The sequence below is a fragment of the Exophiala dermatitidis genome (genome assembly GCF_000230625.1).
Source record: "Exophiala dermatitidis NIH/UT8656 unplaced genomic scaffold supercont1.6, whole genome shotgun sequence".
Taxonomy (NCBI): Eukaryota; Fungi; Ascomycota; class Eurotiomycetes; order Chaetothyriales; family Herpotrichiellaceae; genus Exophiala; species Exophiala dermatitidis.
In genome coordinates this window covers 147,491-173,871 of record NW_008751651.1, presented here as the reverse complement: position 1 = coordinate 173,871, position 26,381 = coordinate 147,491, and the positions used below count along the sequence as shown (strand labels likewise).

The 26,381-nt window shown below is 52.7% G+C and overlaps 10 protein-coding genes across 10 annotated transcripts; 5 read left to right on the top strand and 5 right to left on the bottom strand.

Annotated features, from left to right (window-relative positions):
- Positions 1-294: 294 nt before the first annotated feature.
- On the bottom strand, positions 295-1,551 carry HMPREF1120_06898 (uncharacterized protein; the record flags this gene model as incomplete). Its single annotated transcript, XM_009161109.1, has 2 exons — positions 295-1,317; positions 1,375-1,551. The coding sequence occupies 2 exons, from the start codon at positions 1,549-1,551 to the stop codon at positions 295-297; spliced, it is 1,200 nt and encodes a 399-aa protein (XP_009159357.1).
- An 854-nt stretch (positions 1,552-2,405) lies between these two features.
- On the bottom strand, positions 2,406-3,009 carry HMPREF1120_06897 (ubiquitin-conjugating enzyme E2 G1; the record flags this gene model as incomplete). The annotated part of the gene is made up of 2 exons (XM_009161108.1): positions 2,406-2,755; positions 2,850-3,009. 2 exons carry the CDS (start codon positions 3,007-3,009, stop codon positions 2,406-2,408), a joined length of 510 nt encoding a protein of 169 aa, XP_009159356.1.
- Positions 3,010-3,500: 491 nt separating this feature from the next.
- HMPREF1120_06896 (peroxiredoxin) lies at positions 3,501-4,283 on the bottom strand (the record flags this gene model as incomplete). The annotated part of the gene is made up of 1 exon (XM_009161107.1): positions 3,501-4,283. The coding sequence occupies one exon, from the start codon at positions 4,281-4,283 to the stop codon at positions 3,501-3,503; it is 783 nt and encodes a 260-aa protein (XP_009159355.1).
- A 634-nt stretch (positions 4,284-4,917) lies between these two features.
- HMPREF1120_06895 (uncharacterized protein) lies at positions 4,918-8,468 on the bottom strand (the record flags this gene model as incomplete). Its single annotated transcript, XM_009161106.1, has 4 exons — positions 4,918-5,763; positions 5,815-8,109; positions 8,157-8,247; positions 8,302-8,468. 4 exons carry the CDS (start codon positions 8,466-8,468, stop codon positions 4,918-4,920), a joined length of 3,399 nt encoding a protein of 1,132 aa, XP_009159354.1.
- Positions 8,469-8,860: 392 nt separating this feature from the next.
- Positions 8,861-10,800, top strand: HMPREF1120_06894 (acyl-CoA dehydrogenase). The gene is made up of 2 exons (XM_009161105.1): positions 8,861-9,732; positions 9,894-10,800. Exons 1-2 carry the CDS (start codon positions 9,123-9,125, stop codon positions 10,631-10,633), a joined length of 1,350 nt encoding a protein of 449 aa, XP_009159353.1. The 5' UTR covers positions 8,861-9,122; the 3' UTR covers positions 10,634-10,800.
- Positions 10,801-11,026: 226 nt separating this feature from the next.
- Positions 11,027-12,337, top strand: HMPREF1120_06893 (protein phosphatase 5; the record flags this gene model as incomplete). The annotated part of the gene is made up of 3 exons (XM_009161104.1): positions 11,027-11,237; positions 11,292-11,567; positions 11,622-12,337. The coding sequence occupies 3 exons, from the start codon at positions 11,027-11,029 to the stop codon at positions 12,335-12,337; spliced, it is 1,203 nt and encodes a 400-aa protein (XP_009159352.1).
- Positions 12,338-12,924: 587 nt separating this feature from the next.
- On the top strand, positions 12,925-14,095 carry HMPREF1120_06892 (uncharacterized protein; the record flags this gene model as incomplete). The annotated part of the gene is made up of 2 exons (XM_009161103.1): positions 12,925-13,213; positions 13,296-14,095. 2 exons carry the CDS (start codon positions 12,925-12,927, stop codon positions 14,093-14,095), a joined length of 1,089 nt encoding a protein of 362 aa, XP_009159351.1.
- A 1,308-nt stretch (positions 14,096-15,403) lies between these two features.
- Positions 15,404-18,895, top strand: HMPREF1120_06891 (Pro-apoptotic serine protease nma111; the record flags this gene model as incomplete). Its single annotated transcript, XM_009161102.1, has 3 exons — positions 15,404-16,069; positions 16,121-18,619; positions 18,674-18,895. The coding sequence occupies 3 exons, from the start codon at positions 15,404-15,406 to the stop codon at positions 18,893-18,895; spliced, it is 3,387 nt and encodes a 1,128-aa protein (XP_009159350.1).
- Positions 18,896-20,887: 1,992 nt separating this feature from the next.
- Positions 20,888-22,467, top strand: HMPREF1120_06890 (uncharacterized protein; the record flags this gene model as incomplete). The annotated part of the gene is made up of 7 exons (XM_009161101.1): positions 20,888-21,011; positions 21,128-21,187; positions 21,240-21,356; positions 21,412-21,443; positions 21,495-21,612; positions 21,668-21,864; positions 21,919-22,467. 7 exons carry the CDS (start codon positions 20,888-20,890, stop codon positions 22,465-22,467), a joined length of 1,197 nt encoding a protein of 398 aa, XP_009159349.1.
- A 701-nt stretch (positions 22,468-23,168) lies between these two features.
- Positions 23,169-25,359, bottom strand: HMPREF1120_06889 (CoA ligase; the record flags this gene model as incomplete). The annotated part of the gene is made up of 3 exons (XM_009161100.1): positions 23,169-24,716; positions 25,080-25,189; positions 25,323-25,359. 3 exons carry the CDS (start codon positions 25,357-25,359, stop codon positions 23,169-23,171), a joined length of 1,695 nt encoding a protein of 564 aa, XP_009159348.1.
- Positions 25,360-26,381: the final 1,022 nt, after the last annotated feature.

Genomic DNA, 26,381 nt, shown 5'->3' with positions numbered 1-26,381 from the left:
GCCAGAAAACAAGGCGTATCTTCGGCAATCTATTGCACCCTGAGTCGGCCCGAGATCTCTTGAATGTGACACGTCAGTCTAGCATCTAGCGTTCTTCCCCCATCCTTGTATATTGATGCATCGTTGATACAAAGGCATAGTGGCATGAGATAATATAATTGTACATAAAATCCTAGAAAAGCCCCAACTCCTAGGATAGTGAAAAGCGCTATTCTCTCTGTGTAGTGTCGTCAATCTTGTTCGCCAACAAGGGTGGCGTCGGGCAGAACCGACTCGCATCTTTTCAATCTGGTCTCAACGAGGGCCGGCAATTCCGTGCATGGTCTTCATCAAGTCACCGAGCTGATCTCCAAACAAGATGTGAGCCTCAGCAACCATAACGACCGTGAACCCAATCCAGCAACCCATCAAAATGAGCGACACCTTAACCATGAGCTTGACCAACCGGATCCTGCTCGCCCATGGGAAACTCTTCCACGCCTCGACCAAACCAATCTTTCCTTGACCGCCCACGATTTCCGGAGTGGTTCTTCCGCCGAAGGTGCGGTCAAACGGAACGATCGCCTCGTCTTCTTCTGGCAGCATTGATGCAGCCACTCTGACGAAGGTCACAGTCGCCGGGATTTGCAACAGCACAAACAAGGCCAGCATAAGGAACATGCCCATGAAGCCTTGCCCGCCGATGGCATAAAGATCCTTGGTTCCAGGATCGTACTCCGGATTTTTCATATGCTTGAGGGAGCCGAACGACCCGGAAACCAAAACAGGAAGTACAGACACGAGCTGGGCCGACGTCGCCCACAAAGCCACAGCGGGTGCAATTTTTGGCCATGTCCTGAGCGGGGGAATGCGCTGGTACCATCTCTTCGTGCTAGGCTCGGAAATGACAATGTGCACCCAGGCCATGTGGAGGTTGGCGACCAAGGTTTCAACGACAATGGCAGCAAGCGCAACTCCAATCCGGCTGCCAGTGGCACCACCAATAATTCCAACCAGAGAGCCACTGGTGAAAGTCCATACGATATACATGCCCAGACCGCGTAGTCTAGACCAGTATCCCGCCCGAGCTCTGAGGTGGGCTAGAATCTCACGAATCGAAGCGGTATAAGGCTTGTTGCGGACGAGAAGCACTTCGGGATCGGCGCGGGCTCCCAGGTCCAGGTCTTCAGGTTCGTCATCGGAAGGCTTCGACGGAGGCTCTGGAGAGTAGGCCGGTGGCTCACTGGAGTCGAGGACGTCGACTGGGACGTAGGCTTGGGTTTCTGGGGATTCGATCATGCACAGAGTAGGAAGCACGTTGCCATAGGTGTAGGCAATCTGGGGAAACATTAGCCCACGCCAATGGAAGGAGACGGTGAAGCATCATCGACTTACGCAGCCAAGAAGGATGGAGAGAGATACCGCCGTCAGGAAGAAGACCATGGTAGACCATGGCGAAAGGTGCACCTCGCCTGAGGGACCATCGCTTCCATCGTCAGCAGCAGCAATCACACCGGACACATCATGGGCGGCCTCGAGGCCGCGGCGGAATAAGTGGCCAGAGAGCGTCATTGTCTGTAATGATAATTACAATGGACGATTGACGAGGTATTGGATGGGGAAGGATGAAAGATAGAGACTAAAGGATAGAAGAGAGGAGGGATACACCTCGTCTTTATCCGTTTACCCTGAAGGGCGGCGGCGATGTTTCACTACGTACTACTAGTCGCAGCAGGATCCGGGCTTCCCACTTCCACTGCAGGCTGCCATCATTGATGGTCTCGCCGACTGCGCCACACCCGCTCCATCTCCGTTATGCCAGCCTCGCCCCCAACCAGCATCAGTCCCAAAGCAACACTCGCCAGTCGGTAAGGCTGGATCGACTATCCATTCGTAGTATCTGACAAAGCATTATCTGAAACCAATACTGCTAGTAGTTTCTCATTCATTGTCTACAATTGACCCTCCTAATGGGCTTGCAGGAACGGTTCTCCGGTGTTAACTACAATGTCTAGGATTCACCCTTTGACCTGACAATGTGAGTTACCTACTGAATCAGAAGCAGCAATGCCATGGTACAAAATCAGTGGAGAGGCAAAGACGAGAAGACTTGCAAGTCTGTCTGGCATCGATTGAACTCGTCGTTGCTTCACTTCCATAACGTAGACACAGACGGCGAAGCTCCACATCATCCTTCTAAACACAAACTGACCACCTTTGACATGTAAATCCGACAACGCCCGCCAACTCCATGCTCACACAATGCACTTCAGTAGGCAGCTCACTGCAGGACGACCGTTCTGCCGAAATCGAGATTCCTTATGACGGTCCATGAATTTTGAGTAGCGATGCTCAGCTTGTTGCCACCAAAATTGACTTCGTTATATGCCAACGCCGCCCAAACTCACAGTAGCATACACCATCCGTCATTCCTCGCCAATACTTTCTCGTACAATCTTCTGACATTTCCGTCTGAACGCCTTGGGATCTTCCCTCCACATCTTTGCGGCGTCGACATTCGCGGGACTTTCATCGTTGGGGCTGCTCAGCATGCTGATGACCGAAATCAAGATCGATTCGGGTGACTGGACCGGTGACCACCTTTCTGCAGCCGACTCGTATCCATATTTGTCTTCTTCCGGCGGATGGAGGATGGAGATGCACACCTCGCCTGACGGGTAGACGTTTGGGTGGAAAATGGGACTTTCAAACTTCATCTTGGGCGGCATCAGAGGGTATTCTTCGGGAAATGACAGTCGTGCGCGGAAGAAGCCACCTGTGGGAAATCACGTTAGTTTCGTTCAAGATCAATCGCCATCACACTGCATCACAGCGTGAGGACGGGTGGTGGAGAGATGCCGTAGACATACCGCCATAGTACTTGCAGTCCTCGTTGGGGATCAGCATCACTTCCCATTCGAATATGTTGTTATCCACGAGACCACAGCTGATCCCCGGTATGTCTTTGTCTGATTGCATTTGTTTTAGTTGTCGGCTGAGTAGCACTGCTGCCGGTGATGTGGATGCCATTCTGTCGTGTGATGCTGCGCAGGTTCGGATTTCAGGGAGAAGCGTGGTATGGTAGATGAGTCTGGGTGAGTCTGGGTAATCGTCCTTGATGAAAGGTTTGGTTCAACTTGCAGAGGAAACTCAGGATTGGTTAGGTATAACTAGGTAGTGACAGGAATGCGGTGGGCAGTGGCAGAGACTCGGAAGTGTTGAAGTCGCTGGAATCGTGACATGGCATTCGCCGCCGCCGCCGCCGCCGCCTCCGCAAATCGATTCGATAGTCCTCAATCCGAATATGGCACTTTGTCCCAATTCGACGATTTCCAAGTGGCACTTTCTAGGTCCCCGAAACTCGGCATTCAATGGATGTTGGTTGGCACAATCAATATGATTCTAAGGCGTAGGTATAATTCTTTATATATTTAAGTTAATTTACAGTCCTCACGTAGATTCTATCATTCTTTCTCGCCGCACCCGGATAGATGTTGCAGTGGATGTCTACATGACCAAGCTCACTTCGTGTTTCCGCTAGTGAACCGAAGGTATGGCCGGACCTCTTTGACATCGGTGAACTTCTTCTTCGCATCTTCCGTGGAAAGTGTAGGCGGCACAATCACATCCTGGCCAGGCGTCCAATCCACGGGTGTGGTAATTCCCTTCTTGTCGCCCGTTTGCAAGCTATCAATGACTCGCAAAACCTCAGCAGTGTTCCGGCCAACCGATGCCGGGTAAAGCATGATCAATCTAATCTTCTTGGCCGGGTCGATGATAAAGACACTGCGGATCGTAAAAGCAATGCCTTTCTCATCGACATTGGTCAAGTCCTGTTCATCGACCATATCGTACAGGTAGGCAACCTTTCGCTCGGGGTCCGCGATGATGGGGAACTCCAATTGTGTCTGCGAGATGTCGTTGATATCTTGAATCCACTTGTCATGGCTCTTGAGGTCGTTGGCGCTCAAGCCGATCATCTTTACCCCTCTTTTCTCGAACTCGGGCTTCAGTTTGGCGAAGGCCCCCAACTCCGTCGTACAAACGGGCGTGAAGTCGGCCGGGTGGCTGAAGAGAATGGTCCACGAGTTGCCAATGAATTTGTGAAAGTCGATGTCGCCATGGGTGGTTTTGGCTTGAAAGTTCGGTGCCGTCACTCCGAGACGCAAACGAGGCTGTTCTCCGGCATATCCACGACAGACTTGCGCGAATGGCGAACGGAGTGGTCTGGAAGCGGTACAAGGCCGGATTCTCACGGCCGGCGTGAAGGAACGCAGAAAGGACCGAGAAACCGAGGCAGCCATATTGTGGTAGAGACGCTGCGTGGGTGAAACTGTGCACAGGACAATATGATCAAGACAACCGGGAGTGAATCGCTTAGAATCAAAACTTCGAGCTTCTACGAGCCTGATGTGTCTGTACAGCAGGAGCCTTGAGACTGCAGATCTGCTCTTGTACCGAGCCGTGGATTTCCACCAGCTCCGAGTCTCGCAGCCTTACGACTTTGGGCCCCGGCACGATGGCGTCATCGATCGCACTAGTCTCAAAGTGGACGTATACAAATCCCTAGCACCTTCTACTACTGTGTACACGTGGTTGTACTGCGGTACCAGGCACCACTCAAGTGGCTACCCTACATACCTTCAGTAGGCGTTGCACACAGTGAGTATGAGCAGTACACTGCATTGAAGCAAGCAAGTCCAGATCGTTATTCAAAGAGAAGCCGCCCACTATCGCGAACATTTCGTAGCACCCATCGGAGTCTGTGTTCAATTAAGGTGGGCGAGTCTGTAACTTCTAGCATGATCATTGTGCTCTCAAAGACATCAAACATGATCCGTACACAGCATACGCTCAATCACTCCAAAATGACCCGTGCATTAAGGACAAGAGTAAAGAGGTCGAGATATAGGCGAGCCTCACCAGCAACCAAGCCAGTCAATGCCCGAACCTCCACCCGCCCTCCAACCTCAACCGTTGTCGTTGCTCGCGGTCTGCTCGAACCTCTTCAAGAGTCAATCCATCACCGCTTAAAGCCCAATTGGCGCTGCTGGTACGGTCTCGTAGCCGCTTTAACCGATCCTTATTGCCCTTGGCGAATATCTCTTCCATCTTGAGTGGCGCAATTGGTCCGAACACAGCATCTCCATCAATTTCTTCTTGCCGAATGAGCTGTTCTGTAAGGTGGCCTGGTGTTGCCCAATCCGGGATAGGGAACGCGTTGCCGTCCTCATCTGAATCCTCATCTTCCGAATCGGTCGGGATTTCAGGTAAGTTGATGGCTTCCCCGTTGACATACTGAGGTGATGACTTGACCGTTTGGACTGTCTTTTGCTGCATCATTGACACTGGGGTCTTTGCATGTGTTGGAGGATTGGGGGCATCGGCAAAAGGAATCTTGGCACCATTGGCATATTGCTGCATCTGAGGAGGCGCCGCACGACTCGGGGGTGGTGGAAGATGTCCAAGGCTGGCAGGTGGCGGGGCTTGCGCGTACGAACTATGGTTGAAGATGGACGGCTTCTTACCCAGGTGCGATTGACGAATAGGGGCTCCCGAGACTACAGGCCGGAACGCGGGCTCCGCCGTACCTTCATCTTCTCCTGTCTTACGTCGCTTGGCGTCACCTTGAGGAGGGCCCATGCCGTATTTAGCAGCTTGGGATCGGGAGCCAATGTCTTCTTCCAACGGTCTTTTGGCCGGTTTGGCCGGGTTTGTAGGCAGTGGGTGGTTGATCAAGGAACGGCCAGCAGGTTGTCCAGTAAGGCGTGAAGACGGACGAGCCTATATTGTCATTGTCAGCAGAAACCCCCAGGGAAATCGAGATGGACTTACAGCTTCGTTGGCGGCACGGTCCAGGCGCTGCTGCTCAGCCTTTCTGGCCGCCTCCTGGCGTTTCCGTTCAATGGCTTGTTGTTGAGCCTGTCTTCTAGCTTGCTCTGCTGCCACGCGTTCTCGTTCTCGCTTTTCCGCCCCCGCACGTTGCTTTTGCTCTTGCTTGCGCGCCTCTTCTTGCTGTGCAGCTCGCTTGCGTTCGATTTCCCGCTTCTGTTCGAGCTTCCGTTGGGCCTCACGTTCATCTTGCTCCTTCTTACGTTCTGCGGCGAGTAGGGCCCGTGGTTTGGGCGGCTGACCATGCACCGATGCTTTAAGGCCGGTGCTTGACTGTAGGGATGCTGTGCTGGTCTTTTTCGTTAGCCCTGGGCGTTTTGGATCGGCGGGCAGCATCTCTTGGGCATTTGAGGCAGTGTGTGAAGGGTTGGCCGGCATTCGTTGGGAGTTTGTTGGCACTCGAATGGACACAGGCGCTGGCTTCGCTTTGTTGACTGGGGGCTCTCTTGTCGGCCGGCCCGGTCGTGCTGGTTTCGCAGCTAAAGCGTTGTACGCTGGCGGCTCTTGTTGCATTGACTCGTCAGGCACGCGTTTGGGACTCGGGTGGGTCGGCTGTTCCATACTGTTCGAGACAGGCGGCTGCTCCTGCAACCTCCGGTGTTCGCCCATCTTCCGGCGTTCCTTTTCCCGTGCTTTCTCGAGTTGCTCATCCATCTTATGCATGATCTGGGCCTCTTTCTCCTTTCGTTTCTCCCTCTCTGTGGAGCTGCGCGTTCTCCTCACTTCTTTCGCGGGACTGGCAGGAAGGGGTTTGTCCTGAGCCAATGCACCCAAATTGGGATACATCCCCGGCATGAGATTGGCCGCGGCATTTACAGCGTTGGGGGAAAGAGTTTCCAGCTTTGCTGCCGCAGACGCGCTTGCGCTCGTTGTGAATAGACCTTTTGCGGTCTTCATGATCGATTGTAACTTCGATTTTGAAGCGCTAAGATCGAGATGGCGCTTTGGAGACCCCTGAGGCGTCGTCGTTGCGTGCGGGTTAGACACTGATATCGATTTAGCGGGGCTTGCGGGCGGTGCCATTGCTGCCTTTGCAGGTGAGGCCAGAGTTGCTGTCGAGGCTGATTTCGCATGTCCATACCCGGGCCTCATTTTGGCCGGGCTCGGAGACATCCGAACAGGCGTTTTCATTCTTGCTTCATGTGCTATAAGTTCGGGAGCGCGGATATCAAATTCATCTTCCTCGTCAGAATCATCCTCGTTATTCGCAGCGCCGCTCGGTGGCGGCGATGACATGGTAGACTTCGGAGAGTTCAACGGCATGATCCAGTCATCTTCATCATCGTGGACCAAGGGGCCCTGGTTACCCGGTCGTTCAATTGTTCCTTGAACGTCTCTCTGGTCATTTGTAAATAGCATCGCGGCAGACGGTATCGATTTAGATGGGCGTGGTTGGGGAGCCTTTCCAAGCATATCTATCTTCTCGTGCAAGCGTTGTGTCGACGACTTCGAATGCATTGCAGATGCCTGTCTGTCCTCAGGAGATGCAGTATCTTGGTGTATCTTGATATTCTCGTCATCGTCATCATCGCTCATAATGGTATCCTTGGCAACATTTGGGCCATTGCTCGGCCCCGGCTGGGTCAATGCTAACGCCTGCCGCGCGCCGTAGGAGCCAAGCTGCTGCTGCATATCAACGTGACTTGTTCGTGATGGTCGGGCGCCAATGCTGGGCTTCATTGGTGCGCGCGCAGGAAGTGCAGCAAAGGTCAGACTACTCTTCCTTACCAGGGGTCTCTCCGGGCTTGAGTCGCCTGATGGAGAGCTCATGTCCTGGTCGAAGTCGTTCTGAGCGACAGCTTGTCCCTGAGCCAGGGTACCGGTTTGGGCACTGCGCTGGCTGTTCGGGGCACTCTCCTGGGCCATGGATTGGGCAGCTGCGGCGTCAGGAAATGTATCGACAACCTTGGTAGCATGGTCCTCTTCGGCAGAATGGAACGAGCCCTCCGTCGTCCTATGCTCTATGTCTTGCGCCCCGTCTAAACCTTCATCATGTGTTGTAGATATCGAAGCCGAATGCTGTTTCTGTGCCACTTCGAAGTCCTGTGAGCCTTGCATTTGCACAGCGGAATCTGTTTCATTCTCGATCGAATCATGGTACCCCGAATCAACTTGAGATTTATGGGTTTGCCGAACATCTTCGTCACGGGCGATCTCAAAGAGCGGTTTGCTTGTGTCTGCTTGCTTCTGAGGGCCCTGCCGCATAGGCGGCTTCGACGAAAAAACATCACTCAACGGCTATATCGGCATTAGTAAGAGGTAACCGTGATCATAAAGCAACATACTATTCGTGCATCTTGAGCATTTCGTTTCCTGCCGGTCCGGGGTGTCTTGCCCCGCAGCTTGCCAGGGGTTTTGAAGACATTCGACACATCACTGTATACATCAGCTGTTGTCTGCACATAGGACATGGGTACAATCCTAGCTTACACATTGCTCTTGCTGAAGATCTCCGCCATATGTTCATTGAGCCATTCAAGCTGATGTTGTGCTGGGAACACCACCTCTTCCTTCTCATTCTGCAGTAACTGTAGAGCGTTCTCCTTCTCGGCGGATATCCATGATGCGGATCCGATCGCGGTAGCTTTGGCAGCCATGGCGCCGGTTGACGATGTCGACGCGTCGAGCTAGACAGATGGAAGGGTAATGTAGTCGATGTCTGCCTCGTTGGGACTTCGTCGCGACACTTCTTTTACGTTGAAGGCGGCATCACCAGGGTTGTAGATAACGACGATAATGTTGACAGTTTGAAACATGAAAGTCACAACTGCGCAATCCAGTGTTATTGATACTGCCCAAAACGTCTTAGTTGCTTCAAACAACAATTCACGTGATCCTGAGGTTGCTTAATAAGCTGTGTCTCTTTTGATTCTGTCCTCACAACCGGTCACGTGAAGTGGTCCTTGGCCGTGCCTCCGCATCCAGCGCCAATTCGGCGAATGGATGTCCCGCGATGCGGTCTTTCCGAGAAATGATCCTCAGCGTCGGAGCGGCATTCTCTCTTCCCATTGGATCATGCTCGCTCTCGAGACCCGAGATGCTCCGCTCAAACGTCTCGAAACATGATGCTGCATCTCGGAGCCCGAGCGACCTCGGAGCTTCCCCAATGGCGGAGCGAACCATACATACTTTATAACACAACCGACACAACAAGAGCCTCGTCCTCACTCTTCGTCTTTCCTTGCCCCATAATCATTGTCCAGTGCCGTCTTGAGAATCTGATTTTTCAGCTATAACAATCTCAATTCATCATGGCCTCCACCGGCAGTTCAGCCACTCGACTTTCGTTACGCTTGCTTTGCAAGTCGCAGAGAGGCGTTGCCTCCCAACCTCGGCTATGGGCACAAGCTCCCGTCAAGGGCGGACGAAGACATTTCTCCAGCAGCAGACGGCACAAGATGATGGACATGGGCGTCTTCACGGAAGAGCAGCTCACAGTCCGAGACGCTATCCAGAAGATTTGTGCTCGATTTCCAAACGAGTATTGGCAGCAACACGACCAAACTGAAACCGACCCCAAGGAACTGCATGCCGCCTTAGCTGCCGATGGCTGGCTGGGAATCGCACTCCCTGAGGAGTTTGGAGGTGCCGGATTAGGTATCTCCGAGGCGACAATAATGTTACAGACTATATCACAGTCAGGTGCCGGGATGGCGGGTGCCCAGTCTATTCATGCCAACGTCTATGCCACCCAACCTCTGGCCAAATTCGGCAACAAGGAGCAACTGCAGTCGACCATTCCAAACATTATAAGCGGTAAATGGAGAGTGTGCTTCGGTGTCACCGAGCCTAACACGGGGCTGGATACACTGCGGTTGAAAACGACAGCAACCCGCAAAGGTGACAAATATGTGATTACAGGCAAGTCCGCCCTTACTGTCCCAGCAACCAAGGAGAGGTCTGGTTCATGATGTCCGACCGGAGGGAGCTTGGAAAGCCAGATATATTCGTGGCTGAAATCAGTTCCCAAACCGTCTCCTTGGGCAGAATTGGAGTCTGTAGGTACTAACTGGAGTATACAGGTCAGAAGATCTGGATCACTTGTGCACAGGTCGCTTCCAAGATGATCCTGCTCGCCCGAACCACACCAGTAGAGGAGGTCAAGAAGCCTAGTGAAGGGCTGTCGCTCTTTTGCATTGATATCGATAAATCCAATCCCGCACTGGAGCTCAAGAAGATCAAAAAGATGGGCGGCCGGGCAGTAGATGCAAATGAGGTCTTCTTCGACCATTATGAAGTTCCCGCGGGCACCCTGATTGGAGAGGAAGGCCAGGGATTCAAGATCATTCTCCACGGCATGAACGCCGAGCGGTGTCTCCTGGCGGGAGAAGCACTGGGCCTGGGATATGCGGCAGTGGAAAAGGCTGCAAAATATGCACGAGAAAGAGTTGTTTTTGGCAGGCCAATTGGAAAGAACCAGGCGATCGCGCATCCCTTGGCTGATGCATTTGTGAATCTCGAAGCGGCCAAGTTGGCTACTTACCACGCTGCACGACTATACGACCGAAGCAGGACTGACAAGTCTATCACTCCACATGCGGTGGGAGTTGCATGCAACAGTGCCAAGTATCTGGCGGCTGAGGCGGCCTTCAGAGCGTGTGAAAGGGCGGTCATGACCCATGGTGGCATGGGTTATGCTATGGAGTACGATGTGGAGAGATATCTCAGGGAAATCCTGGTCCCACGGATCGCCCCCGTCAGCCGTGAGATGATATTGAACTTTGTCAGTGAGAAGGTCTTGGAGCTGCCACGGAGTTATTAAATCATCAGTGTATAGAGTATGCACACAGTCTAATGGGCGAAATCAACCCGATTTGAGCGGAACCGGCTTCCGGGTCAACAAGGTCGATCCAAGCATGGCCCATGATACTTTAATAGACAGACAGCGTGGTTGACTTTGTACTTGAATTGATATCGATTGAGAGAACATTGAGAGACTGGGAGTGATCTTCTTTCGCTGGTCGCCCCAGGGCCAAATACTTATCAGAAAGGATGACGATGTATGATTTTCAATTTTATACTCCGATTTTTATTTCCTCCCCGCATATAACCGGCCATCGATGCTCGGCCACGGCCAACAACTGCAATATATTGCATATTCTCTACTTGCTCCTGAACTCCTGCATGCTAGTCAATTCAGCGGCGAAATCGCATCATGGTACGCCTTGAAGAACTTCCCGACGATTTCGACGAGAATGTCAACCTCAATGAGGCGCCCAGTGCGCCCTCCATCGAGGAGCTGTACAATCAACACATCAATGCGCCTGAACGGCAGGCAATCTCGGATAAGAGCTTTGAGGAAATAGTGCAAGAGATGAGCAAAACGCCTCTGTTCATGAACAGTTTGGACGAGGCAACTGATGATGGTACGCCGGATTCCATCCCGGCGTCGCAACCTGGCTGAGCGAAGTGGTGCGCAGATGGACAAAACACCCTAATCGAGGCCATCAAGGCTTTACAGTACGAGGGCACCAAAGCGGAGATTGCCCAAGGGTTCAAAGAGCGCGGAAATGAAATGGTCGCCGAGAAGAAGTGGAGCGACGCCAAAGAGTTCTACTCCAAGGGCATTGCGGTCTTGGTTGACAAGTCCGAGGACAAATGGGACAAGCCTGCAGACATGGAAGCTGAGATGAAGCAACGCAAGGCCCTGGAAGAACAGCTCTATACAAACCGAGCCTTGTGCAACTTGGAGTTGAGTACGTTGCTCCCGATGGGATATACACGGGAGACCTGCTGACAACCCACTGCAGAAAACTACCGGTCTACGATACTGGACTGCGCCGCTGCCATCCGCATCAATCCTTCCAACGTCAAAGCCCATTACAGGTCCGCTTCCGCCTTGCTCGCGCTCGACAAGGTCCTCGAAGCTCTAGATGTGGCTTCCCGTGGCGCAAAGATTGATCCAGACAATACTCCGTTGAAGAATCTGTTGGAGCGGATACGGACAAGGGCCAAGGCAAAAGAAGAACAGGATCGACGGCGGCAAGCTGAGCTCCGCAGGAAACAAGAAGAGAAGGCAGCATTAGAAGCCGCCCTCAAGGCCCGAAAAATAAGCGTCCGGGGCTCGAAACACCCTCCGAACTTGGAAGATGCAGTGATCCATCTGTCCCCAGACCCTGCATCACCCACGAGTACGCTCGAGTTTCCAGTGATGTTGCTCTACCCCATGCACAACCAGTCCGACTTCATCAAGGCGTGGTCGGAGAAGGACACGATCAATCAGCATCTCGACTATATCCTGCCACTGCCTTGGGACAGCAAAAACGAGTACAAACCCGACACGGTCGAATGCTACATGGACACAATCAGCGGAGGGTTGGTGAAGATCGGGAAGAAGCTGACGCTGCTGGAGGCCCTTTCCAATGGAAAGACCGAAATCGTCGATGGCCTGGTGAGGATCTACGTCGTGCCAACGTCAATGGCAGCGCAGTGGATCGAGGAGGTGAAGCGGAAAAAGGGCCGATGAGGAAACAATAGTAGAATACAAGCAACAGTGTACCTGGTATGCGACTGGTATTTCATTTTCAAGGCCACCATCTCTCTGTCCTGCGCGGTGAGCCTGTATGCCAATGATTGATCACTTGATCAAACAAGCAGACCATGGTTTGTAGCAGAGTGGTCCCCTGTTCGCAGCCGATTCAGTTGGTTCCCTGTCATGGCGTTGCATGGAAGAATCCACCCGCCCGCCGAACACCAAAACTGAATGGGCGCATTGGCCCTATAACGGTACTACTACTGTATCTCCACTGGCATCTCGCTGGTCCACCACACGAATCCTCAATCTCTCTTCGCTTCCCCTGTTCTCATCTGCATTGTCGCTCGCCATTCATTCCGCCATCCCAGGTCAGGTAGTTCGCCTGCTAGCCCCTGTCCGCCCGCGGGCCCCAGTCTCTCTGGCGTGTCGTTAGCCTCCCTAGCCTCCTCCCGCCTCTGGCATCTGCGCCACTGATCCCCGTCAAACCGTAACACACACCTGCTTCAAGGCTCCTTTTGCTGAGTACCTTTGCCAGCCTCGACGCCAATCAAGCACCAGAACCCGCTCGAGTTCCGATCATGAACAACCCCGCCGGCGTGCCCATGTATGCCTTTAGCAATCCCCAGGCGGGAAACATGAACCCGTTTGCCATGTCCCCCGGGCCGCCCTTCGATACCGCCGCCCAGACACCATTCCAACCAGGCACTCAGCCTGGCGTTGGACCAAACTTGAACCACATGCAACGGCCAGCCCACCCTCAGCAGATCCCACCGCACGCTTCACAACAGCACCTCTATCGACAACAGCCAGGACAAGGCGTGCCCCCACGACCGGGTAGCGCCGTCCTGCAGGGGACACCAAACGAAGGTTGGTTTGACACACAGAGCAACCGGTTCCTCGAGCCGTGGCCGGTTTGCCTGCAGAACACGATGCTAACCCAAATCAACAGGTCATTATCCGAATGGACAGACAACCCTTCCAATGACCCAAGCCCCGAATCAGCCATTCCATCATCCCCAGCTACAGATGCCTACAAACGTTCCTCAGTCGCAGCCAACCACCTCCGCACCGCTGGATATGAATACTGCTCCTAATATGGCGGTCCAGAATCAACAAAACGCGAGTCTGGCGCAACAGGCGCAAATGCAACATGCAGCACAAATGACGCGTCCTGTCGCTGCTCAGCATCATCCTCAACAGGCGGCCGGGCCGTCATTGTCACCACAGTCGGCCGCCCGGGAGCGTGCGAGGGTCTCAGTTCTTCTGGAAATCAATACCCATCTGTTGCAAGAGGTGATCTCTCTACAAAGCCAGGGAAAGGCAGGGACTGCGCCCAGTTCGGGTCAGCAGTCACCCACGTCGCCCACATCGGCCGACCCGGGCAACACCTTGACGAATAGCCCCGGTGAACCGCCAAAGAGTGCCGGCGGAGGCGGCGCAACTGCGAATAAGCCGCCCTCCCAGGAGTACGCGGATTGCATGCGCCGCTTGCAAGCCAACCTGGCGTACCTGGCTGCAATTGCAGATGCAAAGAAGAAAGTGGGAGCACTGCCAACCGGCCCAGCAATCATGGTTCCGCCGCCTCATCTACCACAAGTTCATGACCTGTATAAAAAGTTGAACGCTCTATTCCCTGAAGCAGGACAATCTGCCGCGAGCAAGGCGGCGGCATTTGGGGCAGCTCAGAACCAGAACCCACATGCTGGTGCCAAACCTGCCCAAGCAGCCTCAGTCTCGGCCCATGGCTGAACATGCGGGCTTTTGTGCAAGAGCAGCTATAGCAAATGCTCCCATCTACTGCTGGTCCAAGCGGATGGACGAGCACTCGCATAATGTTGAAGCACAATTCTATTGAACAGGCCCTCGTGGATACCGCATGCGTGTCATGATCTATATTGCATGCAATAACCACAAGGCTGGGCAGGCTCTCTTGATTGCCTTGTCGAACTGTATGAGGCCCAACGCCCAAAGGGAGGTCTCCTTGTGTCACTTCCATCAATCCTGACTTAGCATGACGAGGCTGCTGCGCTGCAGATAATTGCGATGGCTTGTCCGGCCACTGGACTGTCCTCGCAGGGACAGATCAGCTGAAACAAAAAATCATCACATGGACTATGGAGTGTTCAGTGACGAAGTGTTTGCACATTCAGGCGAAGCGTCCTTTCCAGCACCCGGATCACAACTCGCTACCCAATAGGTGGCAGTGGATTCCATATATCATCAAGTCTGCCACTGATGGGACTATGAGATGAACCTATTATCTAGCATGCTCCGGTGCAGGCTATATGACCGCAAAGGACGGACAACGATAATGACAGCCGGCCCGGTGTTCACTGTGAAGCAGCGGGAGCGGATTTGCGAATACTATATTTGTCCATGAGACCCTCCCACTATCCGGCACTCGCTTGTCTCCAGCTGTGCTTGCTATAGTCTGCTGCTGATGCGGCCCTCGACCACAGCGGGCCAGCAGGACATTACTGTTTGGTCAGGATGAAAAGTATGATATGGGAGCCCTGCAAGTACAATATATGTAGAATACATTGAGAAATGTCTGTACTTGTCTGTGTACGACTCACGATGTGCTAATTCCCATGCCTGGTACCTTGGTTATAAGTATCTACATTGTTGTTTGTGGCCTCACTGGCAGGCTGACTTGCTGAGCCGGAACTCGGACGTCAGGGCAAAATTTGAGTCGAGGCTGCAGGTGAAGAGTGGGTCATTTACGGTACTCAATCCCTTTCAATGTGACTCGCTGGCGCTGGTCGCGAGGAACTGGCAGCCTCATTCTCAGTGGTTGCAGGGTCGCAGGGTGCAGGGCCGCCTTACCCAAAACTTTTGCATACTATTATACCTGATGCAGTAGTGCTTCACATTCCCTGCCAGAGTGTCACTCGACTGTAGCCTTGCGTTATTGCGTCCTCACTACGCCTGGTAGAGCGTGCTGTCCGAGTCGTTGCCTGCAGTGCCAGTCACGGCGTGTCAAGTATCGCATCGACTGAGGTTCTCTCCATAGGGCTTCACCTCGTGTGTTCTTCTTTACCTGGCATCTGACTCTGGATGATATCAAGCGTCAGCCCGATCCTCAGCAGGGCGTCTTTTGTATCGTCTTGTAATACCTCCGCCACGTTTCTTGCTTCGATAACCGCCCGGCGACATTTCGCAAAACCCTTCGCCGCTGTCGTCCTTGCCAACTCGAAGTACCCTCGACCGTCTTCGGCCATTCTTGCTGCACCGTTTGCACGCCCGGCGACATTGACATTTTCGACTCGACTCCCTTCCCAACCTGTCCTAGTTCGTCGCTTCTCCTTTGCCATGTCATCGCACGCTGAAGCTCGACCCAAACGACGAACCAGCCCTATTTCCGCCATAGAGAGGCCGAAGAAACAGCTCAAGCAAGAGAATGGCGTGCCGACGCCCGGGGATGTCACTCCGCAGAATGGTTCGGTCTATGATATTGAGGCCAACTCGAATTCGCTGCCCATCATAAACACTGTTTCGGGCGCAGGCGACTCCCCCGAGTGGCAGGCTACAATAGAAAGAGTGATCAAGAGTGTGGTGTCGATACATTTCTGCCAGACGTGCTCCTTTGACACCGATCTTTCTACGTCGAGTCAAGCCACGGGCTTTGTGGTGGATGCCGAAAATGGCTACATCTTAACAAATCGTCACGTCGTCTGTGCGGGACCGTTCTGGGGGTATTGTGTGTTTGACAATCACGAAGAAGTAGGTTCCCGTTCTATTGTGCCATCCCAGGCCGTTTGCTGACGGCTTTAGTGCGACGTGCGACCTGTCTATCGCGATCCTGTCCATGATTTTGGCATCCTCAAGTTTGATCCCAAGGCCATCAAGTACATGCAAGTGCAAGCCTTGAAACTCCAGCCCGAGTCCGCCCGTGTTGGTGTGGAGGTTAGGGTTGTGGGAAATGATGCTGGCGAGAAACTCAGCATCTTGTCTGGTGTCATCAGTCGACTGGACCGCAACGCTCCAGAGTATGGCGAAGGTTATAGCGACTTCAATACGAATTACATCCAAGCCGCTGCCGCAGCCACGGGTGGAAGTTCTGGCAGTCCCGTGGTCAATCTGAGTGGTAACGCGGTTGCTCTGCAGGCAGGCGGCCGTGTGGATGGCGCTGCCACCGACTACTTTCTGCCGCTCGACCGGCCCTTGCGGGCCTTGCAGTGTCTCCAAGAGGGGCAACCTATTACCCGGGGCACGATTCAGACCCAGTGGGTGCTGAAACCCTTTGACGACTGCAGGAGACTGGGGTTGACACCCAACTGGGAATCCGCGGTACGGAAGCACTTTCCCAACGAGAACAGCATGCTCGTGGCCGAGATTGTCCTGCCTGAAGGTCCTGCGGATGGAAAGATACAAGAAGGGGACGTTCTCATCAAGGTGAACGGAGAACTCTTGACGTCCTTTGTCAAGCTCGATGCCATCCTGGATTCGAGCGTAGGGGGAAAGGTGGATCTTTTGTTCCAGCGTGGAGGAGAGGATATGGAGGTCACACTGGACGTGCATGATTTGCATGCAATAACCCCTGATCGATTTGTCACAGTGGCTGGCGGTAGCTTTCACAATTTGTCTTATCAACAAGCGCGATTATATGCTATTGCTTGTAAAGGCTTGTATGTGTGCGAAGCCGCAGGCTCGTTCAAGCTGGAGAGTGCCCTGTCGGGATGGATCATTGATACGGTTGACCAGAAACCCACCCCGGATCTGGATACATTTATCGAAGTCATGAAAACAATTCCTGACCGCGCGCGAGTTGTCATTTCCTACCGGCACATTCGAGATCTCCATACCCGAGCCACGAGCATTGTCCACATTGACCGTCACTGGCACCCGAAGATGAGGTTGGCCATCAGGAACGACCAGACTGGACTTTGGGATTTTGAAGACCTGGGCAAACCTCTCCCGGCCGTGCCCCCCGAGCCCAAGTCGGCAGATTTTATCCAGCTCGACGGAGTTAATCTACCCGCAGCTGGCGAAATTGTTCGGTCATTTGTCAAGATATCATGCTACATGCCGGTCAAGATCGACGGCTATCCCCAGGCCCGGCGGACAGGGTTCGGGCTGGTGTTTGACGCGGAGAAAGGGTTGGTGGTGGTCTCCCGAGCAATCGTGCCGTACGACCTCTGCGACATCACGGTGACTGTGGCAGAGTCGGTTCAGATCGAGGGCAAAGTGGTCTTCCTTCATCCGCTGACCAACTATACCGTGATTCAGTATGACCCGAAGTTGGTGGATGCACCTGTGCAGTCGGCCAAGCTGTCGACGGACATGGTCAAGCAAGGTGCCGATACGATCTTTGTTGGGTTCAATCAGAATCACCGGATAGTCGTGGCCAAGAGCACCGTGACCGACATCACCTCTGTGGGAATACCGGCTAACGCGGCTGCTCCTCGATATCGCGCCGTTAACCTTGATGCCATTACAGTCGACACCGGCCTGTCGGGCCAGTGCGCGTCCGGTGTGCTCATGGGTGCGGACGGCGTTGTACAAGCTTTGTGGCTTACATACATGGGCGAGCGGAGCCAAGGGAGCCACCGGGACACTGAGTATCATCTTGGGTTGGCCAGCAGCATGATCACCCCTGTGCTGGACCAGATCAAGAGTGGCGTTATCCCAAAGCTGCGAATCCTCAACATGGAGACGTATGTGGTGCAGATGGCACAATGTCGGATCATGGGAGTGTCAGAAGAATGGATCAAGAAGGTGGCCAAAGCCAACCCGTCTCGGCATCAGCTGTTCATTGTTAGGAAAGTGGACTGCGGACCAGCCAACGGGCCCCATGATGGGCAACTGTTGCAGGAAGGGGACATCATCCTCACCCTTAACGGTCAACTCATCACACGTGTCTCCGACTTCGACATCATGTACGATAAAGAATGGCTGGACGCGCTGGTCGTGCGGAAAGGACAGGAGGTTCTCTTACGGGTGCCGACTGTACCAACACAGGATCTGGAGACATCTCGGGCTGTCATCTTTTGCGGAGCCGTTCTTCAAAAGCCTCACCACGCGGTGCGGCAACAAATCAGCAAGCTGCACTCGGAGATATATGTCAGCGCTCGAAGTCGAGGATCGCCAGCGTACCAATATGGCCTGGCGCCAACCAACTTTATCACCCACGTCAACGGGGTCAAGACGCCAGACCTCGATACCTTTGTCAAGGAAGTCAGCAAGATTGAAGATAACACCTATTTCCGACTGAGGGCCATGACCTTCGACAACGTGCCGTGGGTGGTGACGATGAAGAAGAACGAGCACTATGTAAGTACAGTGTCGGCGTCAAAGAATTTGATGGAAGGCTAACCCTGTTATCAGTTCCCCATGTCCGAGTATGTCAAAGATGACAGCAAGCCTACAGGATGGCGAGTGATCTCCTACAGCGGCAAGGGCAAGCAAGCTGGCGGCAAACATGATGGAGCGCCCATCACAGCCGAGGGCATGGATGAAGAGGCGGGCGCAAGTGAGGGTGACGGGGACGAGGCACCAGATGCACGAGCACAGCCAATAGGTCTTCAACACTGGGAGGTTGAGCCTTAGAACGGGATGTCCTCCCACCGATGATGTTGCAAGAACTGCAAGGCTGCAAGATGCACCTTTGCACAGTGGGGAGTATGGGACACTGGGGGGCTTGAAGGCAGCCTTGTTTCGGCAGCAGTCAACCCAGTGGTATACTGCCGAGTCCCAACTATACGGCAATGCAGCCCACACGAACCAAGCTCATAAAAACATACCTACCTTAGGTAGTGGTACGCTGGGCTGTTCGCAGCCCAGTGGTGATGGCATCGAGGTGGATGAAAGGGCCATGGCACTACAACTACCTAGGTGCTGTGTACTGTGTACAGTGTACAGATGTTGGTACCTAGTATCTGCTGGCAGTATGGCCCAGATTGGCACATGTCAAAATTGAACAGCTAAGGGCCGTGCAGTGAGTGCAGTGGGCGATAGCAGCCGACAGCGCCGGCAGTTTCTGGCACGGCAGAGACTCGGACTGCCACTGCAGTGAGACAGGCTGCACAATAACAAGATACCGCTTAAGGTGCATAACTATACTAATATGGGTCTAGTTTCCTCTGCGATTCTATTCTTAACCTTTTCTGTCCAGTGACGTATCTTCTATTTTTTCTGCACAGGTATCATTTTACCTGGTGCCAGATTGCAGTGCTGCAAGCTTCAGTCCAACATAGAAACACAAGTATGGTATCTCATTGCTGTTTAATAGTGTACGGGTAAGAGATCATCAGAAACAAAGATATGCAAAAGTTGAATGATAGTAGCTGTGAGGGGCCGGAAAAGCCACATTGTCCTGAAAGGATGATGTCGTGCGAAAATGAGGTGCGCGCATGTGTGAATGATGTAGTCCAGTGGAGTGATTGGCGGTTGCTGTGGGCGCACGCGATCAAGTTCTCAGTCTGAACAGCCGCGCACTGCAGCTTCGACTTTCCTTCAAACTCGAATAGAGGACCAGGCAACCTTTTCCTGCTGCTACGTAACACAGACAGCTTGCTAGTGTTCCTTGCTGAGGTTGAAAATGTGGTGTGGCGCTGGGGACCCCCGATGGAAGGTTCAGGATCCAAAACAGTATTCGAGTTCCGCACAACAGCCACTCTTGCGTCAGAGAGGCGTGTTCGGTGGGCATTTCCTGGAACCCGACTAGAACCATGGAAAAGGCGGAGACACATGCGAACAGACATACAGACACACAATACACTGGCAGAAGCAGGAATCACGCACGTCACAACAGTTGAATAATGCAGGAGAATAGTTCTGGTGCTACAGTTGTCCAGGGTGTGCCGATAAAATACAGCTTGAAGCCATGGTCGACACGCTGCCAGCCTGAGGGGGTTTTAGAATTCATTCAGTGCTGGCAAAGGAGGAGAGGGAGCTACAGTTTAGGCGTAGCCACGCGGCCTAACTCGAGGCTGTTAAGTCCTCTTTATCATGGGAGTAGACGCCTACAGTGCATCTGGCATAGAAATTCACGGCGTAAGACTGCCTGGACAGATAGTAACTGTACTGTGGTGGTTAGCGGTAGCAAAAATAATGTTGTGCAGTGTTGCTACGTTAGAGCCTGTTGCACCGGCGCATTCACTGCCAGTAGTACTAGAGAGGTGTTAACAAACCAATGGCCGCTGACTGGAGCTTGATCTCGTCACTGCAGCGCAGCCAGACAACTTGAAGGACAGCACTGGCAACGCAACCAAGTTTCCCTGACCTACCTCACTAACTGCGGTGCCGTTTACCTCACTACCTCATCCGTCCTCGCCCTCCCTCACACCTGCAACCACACAAAACCAGATCTCTGCTCTGGATTCGTGCCTGCACAACTTCCTCTCTTCCACAATCAAACAAACTCTCATCCATCAACTCATCGCTACTGTTTTCATCTTCCTTCTCCTTCATCCCATCTCAACTGCTTTCAAGCACTTGTTGCGTATCCCGCGATATCCCATCACTACTATTGACGCTCTGACATAGCTCCCTATTGTCTCGCGTGCCAGTTTGCTCTCACACAGAGAGCTGTCATCAACCATGTCTTTTGACAACTACAAGACGTCGTCGGAGCTTCCGACTCACACCGACCAGTTTAGCACTGAGCCCAACGCTCAAGCTCCCAAGCTGAATGGTACAAACGTCAGAGATACTCTGGTCGACAGTAAGGTAAGCGAACTGAACATGGGTCCCCTTGGAAAATTGATCGTGATTGATGCTAACGACGTGGAATAGGTTCCCAGCTTCGTTTCCTCGCTTTTCCCACTGACATCTCTCCAGACGCAGCTGCGGCCGTGAACACCGTGCAAAACCACCCCATCACTCAGAATGTTGTCAATGGTATGATGTCCGACACCAAAACGAAACACGCATGTTGACAAACATACATCAGGTCCTGTTGCAACATCCATCAAGAACGAGGCTGGTGCCACTGCTTCCGAGTTCAGCGAGCTAGCCAACTCTCGTCAACCCCCGTCCTACACTGCCGCAAATGACACACCTCTGACTCGTATGGACCTGGATGGCCTGATTTTCTGGAATGTGATTGACTGACCAATATTTAGACTACCATTCGTTCTTCTACACCTTGTTGAGCGTGAGTGTTAACAGTCCTGACAAGCAGTTGCAGTTGCTGACAGCGTTTTAGTGGAAGAACAAGAGAGCCACTGGAATCACCTACCTCGGCCTGGTTGCCTTCATCTTCGCCTGCCGCTACCTACCGATCCTGCGATACTTCCTGAAGATTACATGGATGACCCTTGGCGGTATGTCTTGATGCCTGAAAACACTACCATGAATAGCAACTAACGTATCGCATAGTCGTCACCTTGGCCGAGGCCTCGAGCAAACTGGTCATGGGCTCCAGTGTTGCAGGTGCTGTCCGTCCCCGACGCTACTACAAGATTCCAAAGGAGACCCTCGAAGCCTCTTTGGACGACCTTGAGAACCTCATCAACTTCTTCGTCATTGAGGGTCAGCGCATTGTGTTCGCCGAGAACGTTCCCGTAACCGCAGCTGTACGTCCCCCTCTACTCTAAAACGACTGGCAAATGATGCTGACAATTGATAAGGCTTTCCTCTCTGCGTTCGTTACCTACTACCTCATTAAGCTCCTCCCATTCTGGGGCGTCGCCTTGGTTGCGGCCAATGTCGCATTCCTTGGTCCTCTGATTTACCTTGAAAACCGCGAATTGATTGACGCCCAATTGGAGCATGCGGGACACATTATCAACCAACAGACCCATCAAATCAAGGACTTGACTGCGCAACACACCAGCAAGGGATTGGAATCTGTCAAGCAATACACTGGCACAGCTGCCGCCAAGGCTCAAGAGGTCGTTGGAAGTGCTAGACAGAAGATTCCCGCTCCAAGCACCGTCACTGGAAGCACCAATTCTGCCAACACCAACAAGCCGGTGAAGGAGGCCGACTTCCCGTCTGCACCTCGCTCTGACCTTCCTGCACAATCCGCCGCCGACCAGAAGGCCGACCTCTACTCGTCTTCTGTTGAAGAACCGAAGCAGACGATCTATGCCTCTGACATTGGTAACCCAAATGCTGATACCTATGCCTCTTCCGCTGGAGAGCCAAAGTCTGAGACTGAACGCCTGCTCGCATAAAGTGCAGGTTTGATGTGGTGGCGGCATGACAACCTGAAAGCGTGCACTTTCCCAAAAGGGGCACGTAGAATCCGGCCGACCATATTTCCGAGAGATGACAAGAGACAACAAAAGTGACGAGACAGGAATGCCGTCTTTTCCAGTTGACGATTTTGTACCTTTACCCGAGAAGGGTGATGCAGCGGAGCGTCTGAATACCACCGAACTTTTCTGCCAGGAAAGCTAATGGGGAGAGCGATAGGCTCTTCTAAGTCTCACAGTGGGGGACTGGAAACAAAAGCGACGTTTGACAGTGAGGCTCAAACCTGCGTGTTGTATGATAGACAGCGAGTATGATTTGGCAGTCTAGGAATAGCATGCCTATTGTTTTGCAAATTGTGTTTTGTCTCCTCGCTGCTTTTTTCTTTACACCGAATCACCAATAGAGTAGACAGCCATTAATCAAACCCCTTTTTCTTCGATTCTCTGTCTTGTACTTCGCTACCCGTTTCTATTTCAAGAACCGACAACGTCCAGCCTATTTAGTAGGCCACTACCAGGAGGATGGCATGATCTAGGTTGGGTTTCATTTCTTAATCTTTGTTGTTTAAATTGATTTGATCATCTACCAGTTATAAAATGGCCCTTGAGAAGAGTCGGCATGGGTATTGGCAGATAATACTCGTATGGCAGAAGATTGACGGGGTTGCACAGTTGCACATCTACAAGCGAGCGCGCTCCCTCTCGTCTCTGACCACGACGCCCTTCCTGCCCTGCTTGGACATGTCTCTGAGGACACGGCGGAGGATCTTGCCACTGGGGGACTTTGGAATCTCGTCGACGACCTCGATCTCGGTGATCCACTTGTGGCGGACCTTTTTCTCCTGGACGTATTGGATGAGCTTCTTGGCGACTTGTTCCGGGTTAGAACGCTTGGAGGGGATGAGAACAACATAGGCCTTTGGTCTTTCGCCCGCATACTCGTCGGAGATGCCGAGGACAGCAACATCCTCGACGTCCGGGTGTCCCAACAGCAAATCCTCGAGTTCGGCGGGTGCGACGCCAATACCTTTGACCTTGATCATCTCCTTGAGCCGGTCGGTGATTGTGATCAGCCCTTCTTCGTCGATGGAGCCGATATCGCCCGTATGCAGGAAACCGTCCTGATCAAAGGTCTCGGCCGTGGCGCGCGGGTTGTTCAAGTATCCCATGACGATCTGGGGTCCACGGGCCCAGATCTCCCCTGGTTCATTAAGGCCACATTCCTTGCCTGTGGCAGGATCGACGATCTTGACTTCTGTAGATGCCACAATAGTGCCCACGCGGAAGGCATATTTGTAGTCGTACTTCTCGGGCGGGTGGGCAGTAATACACGAACAGGACTCGGTCATCCCATAGCCTTGCTTGAATCCCGTTCCTGGGAATTTCTTTTGCAGCAGGTTCAAAATCTCGGCACTGAGAGGCGCGGCGCCCGAGGAGAAGCGTTTCAGAGAGGATAAGTCGTATTTAGCCAAAGTCTTTTCATCGCGAACCATGCGGATCAAGATCGGAGGGACCAGCAGCATTTCTTCCAATTTGTATTCTTGCACCGTGGCCAGCATCGAGTCCATGCTGAAGCTGGGCAACATGTAGACATTTGCATTGAGAATGACGGGTAAATGAAGCTGGTGCACCAGGCCAGTGATGTGGAATAGAGGCAAAACGGCCAGAATGCGTTTCAGCGTCGCTGGTGTGATCTGCTTGATTTGCAGACATTGCGCGATCACGTTCGAGTGGGCGATCATGACGGCCTTGGGGAGACCCGTTGTGCCGGAACTGAATGACAGGAACCCGCATATGTCTTTGTTCTTCTTGCCCGCAGGGATCTTGAATGGTTCGATTTGACCTTGGTCGGAATAGGAGCGACCGATGGCTAATAGTTCAGCCATGGTCGTGAATCCTTCCAGCTCGCCCTCGAGAAGAAATACATGGTCGCGTGGGATGCCTGCGTTCTCGGCTGCTGCTGCTGCTACTGCCATGCTTCCTGGAACGGTGAATAGAAATTTGGCTTCGGCGGTTTTCAGTGCGTAGCTCATTTCTTCAACGTTGTAGGCTGGTGATGCGCCGGATACGACACCGCCGGCCCGGAGTGTGCCGAACATTGCGCATGGGTACCATACTGTGTTGGGGGAGAATAGGGCTACTGTTTGCCCCTGTTGGAGCCCGTATTTCTTCACGAGGGCTGTTGAGAGGTGTGTCGTGTGGGTTTTGAGGTCGGCGTAGCTGAGATGCTGTATGTCATGAAAATAAGATGGGCGTGACGTTAGCCTGTGTACAATATATCTCGCCGAAGGATCATATTTTGTTTTTCCGCCATGGCTCAAAAGACATATTTCGACATCTCGAACATTGGCAGATTGAAGATAGATGTATAAGCAGGAGAGTGCAACTCAATTTCGCGAAGCTATTCTGCATTCCTGAAATAACCATAGAAACATTGAAATTAAAGGAAGGGACATGGCGTGTAGTGTGTATGGTGGTTCTTCAACCCAGCAAGGCAATCAAATATCACATAAAAGCAAGCGCAGAAACCAGGACCAGAACCAGCAGAAACCAGAAACCAGGCTCTGCTCAAAAGGGGTACTCTCACTCACCTCCTTCGTCACCGCATTGGTGTATCCCTGCATCTCTTCCGGCTTGTAGTTCCTCAGCGGACTATATTCGGAGTCGAACAGCCACGTCCATACGGGCAAATGCCATGGCACTGTAAGAACATGCCCACTTAGCATGAGTATATATGGTGTCCCTCAAAAGAAATATCCAGTATACAAAACAAGTAGACCACTCCACAAGATACACACGGGGGACGGTAAGACAAGGTATTGTTGGGTACGTACCGTTGATGGGCGGTTGTTGAGACTTGAAGATGGGCATCTTTTCCTCTTTTCTTCACTTCACTTCTTGTTCGTCTTTTGGGTTTCTCTGGTCTAGATACTGGTCGTTGTCGTGGGGGGCTGTTTCTGTCTGAAGGTTCTGGGTTTCAATATCTTGGAACACAAGCCCGCGCTGTTGAAGACGGTCCTGAGAAACCAGGGCGATGAACAGCTAGACGGATGAGAGGAACCAGAAACCAAGGGAGTCAAAGTACTCTCCAGTCTTACAAAGATCAGAAAGCACGAAACCTGAGACGAAGGAATAGATCTCCAGAACGGCCCTTTTCCTCGACCCTACAGTAAAGTATATAGATCAATCAAATAAGGTCCCGGAATCTTTGAAGAAGACGGCCATGCAGAAGGCAGTAATATTAGCATCCGAGTCGTGGACTCGATTCTCCATTCCGGCGGAAGAAGCGTTAAGCGTCACATCGAATCCGTACATCCTCGGATCTCTCGTCCTCGGCACAGAAAAATGCGGAGAGAGATATGTGGGTCTCGAACTCGATGATGAGAACTGTCACCTACTGTGAGATAAGGGGAAGCTTACATAATGCTGTACTAGACCAATTTTGGGGAGACAGCACGTGTGCAGCTTTGTGCTGTATTAGTCAGCCACAGGCTTGTGCCTCAACGTGGTGGCACTGGCAGCTAGCCCCTTCGTCTGTAGACGCGGCTCTGCCCCTAATAAGTGCACAACAGGTACAACTGAATCGCTATCCGGGTAGCTACGGTGGTGGGTTAGCAGATGGCCAGGAAAGCGCCAGTACCGCCGTCAAGGCCATTTCAATCAGAAGTTTCATGTTGCGAACAGTTTTGTCATGTCTGATTTGATTCCAGCCCCAGGCGGACAAAGAGCAAAGTTCTGCTGCTCTAGCCAATTCTCCGTTTGGCTCCAGTTCGTCCCATAACGCCTAAACAAAAGCAACTCCATTGACCTCTTCCAGTATCGGTATCCATGGCTTACCAGGGCCCATATCACCAGTCGTGCGCCGTCCAGCTATCCTAGCTCCAATCCATCAC

Coding starts and splice junctions, on each gene's coding strand:
- HMPREF1120_06894 (XM_009161105.1), top strand. CDS start 9,123: ATGGCCTCCACCGGCAGTTCAGCCACTCGACTTTCGTTACGCTTGCTT. Junction 9,733..9,893: donor TGACAAATATGTGATTACAG/GCAAGTCCGCCC, acceptor TGGAGTATACAG/GTCAGAAGATCTGGATCACT.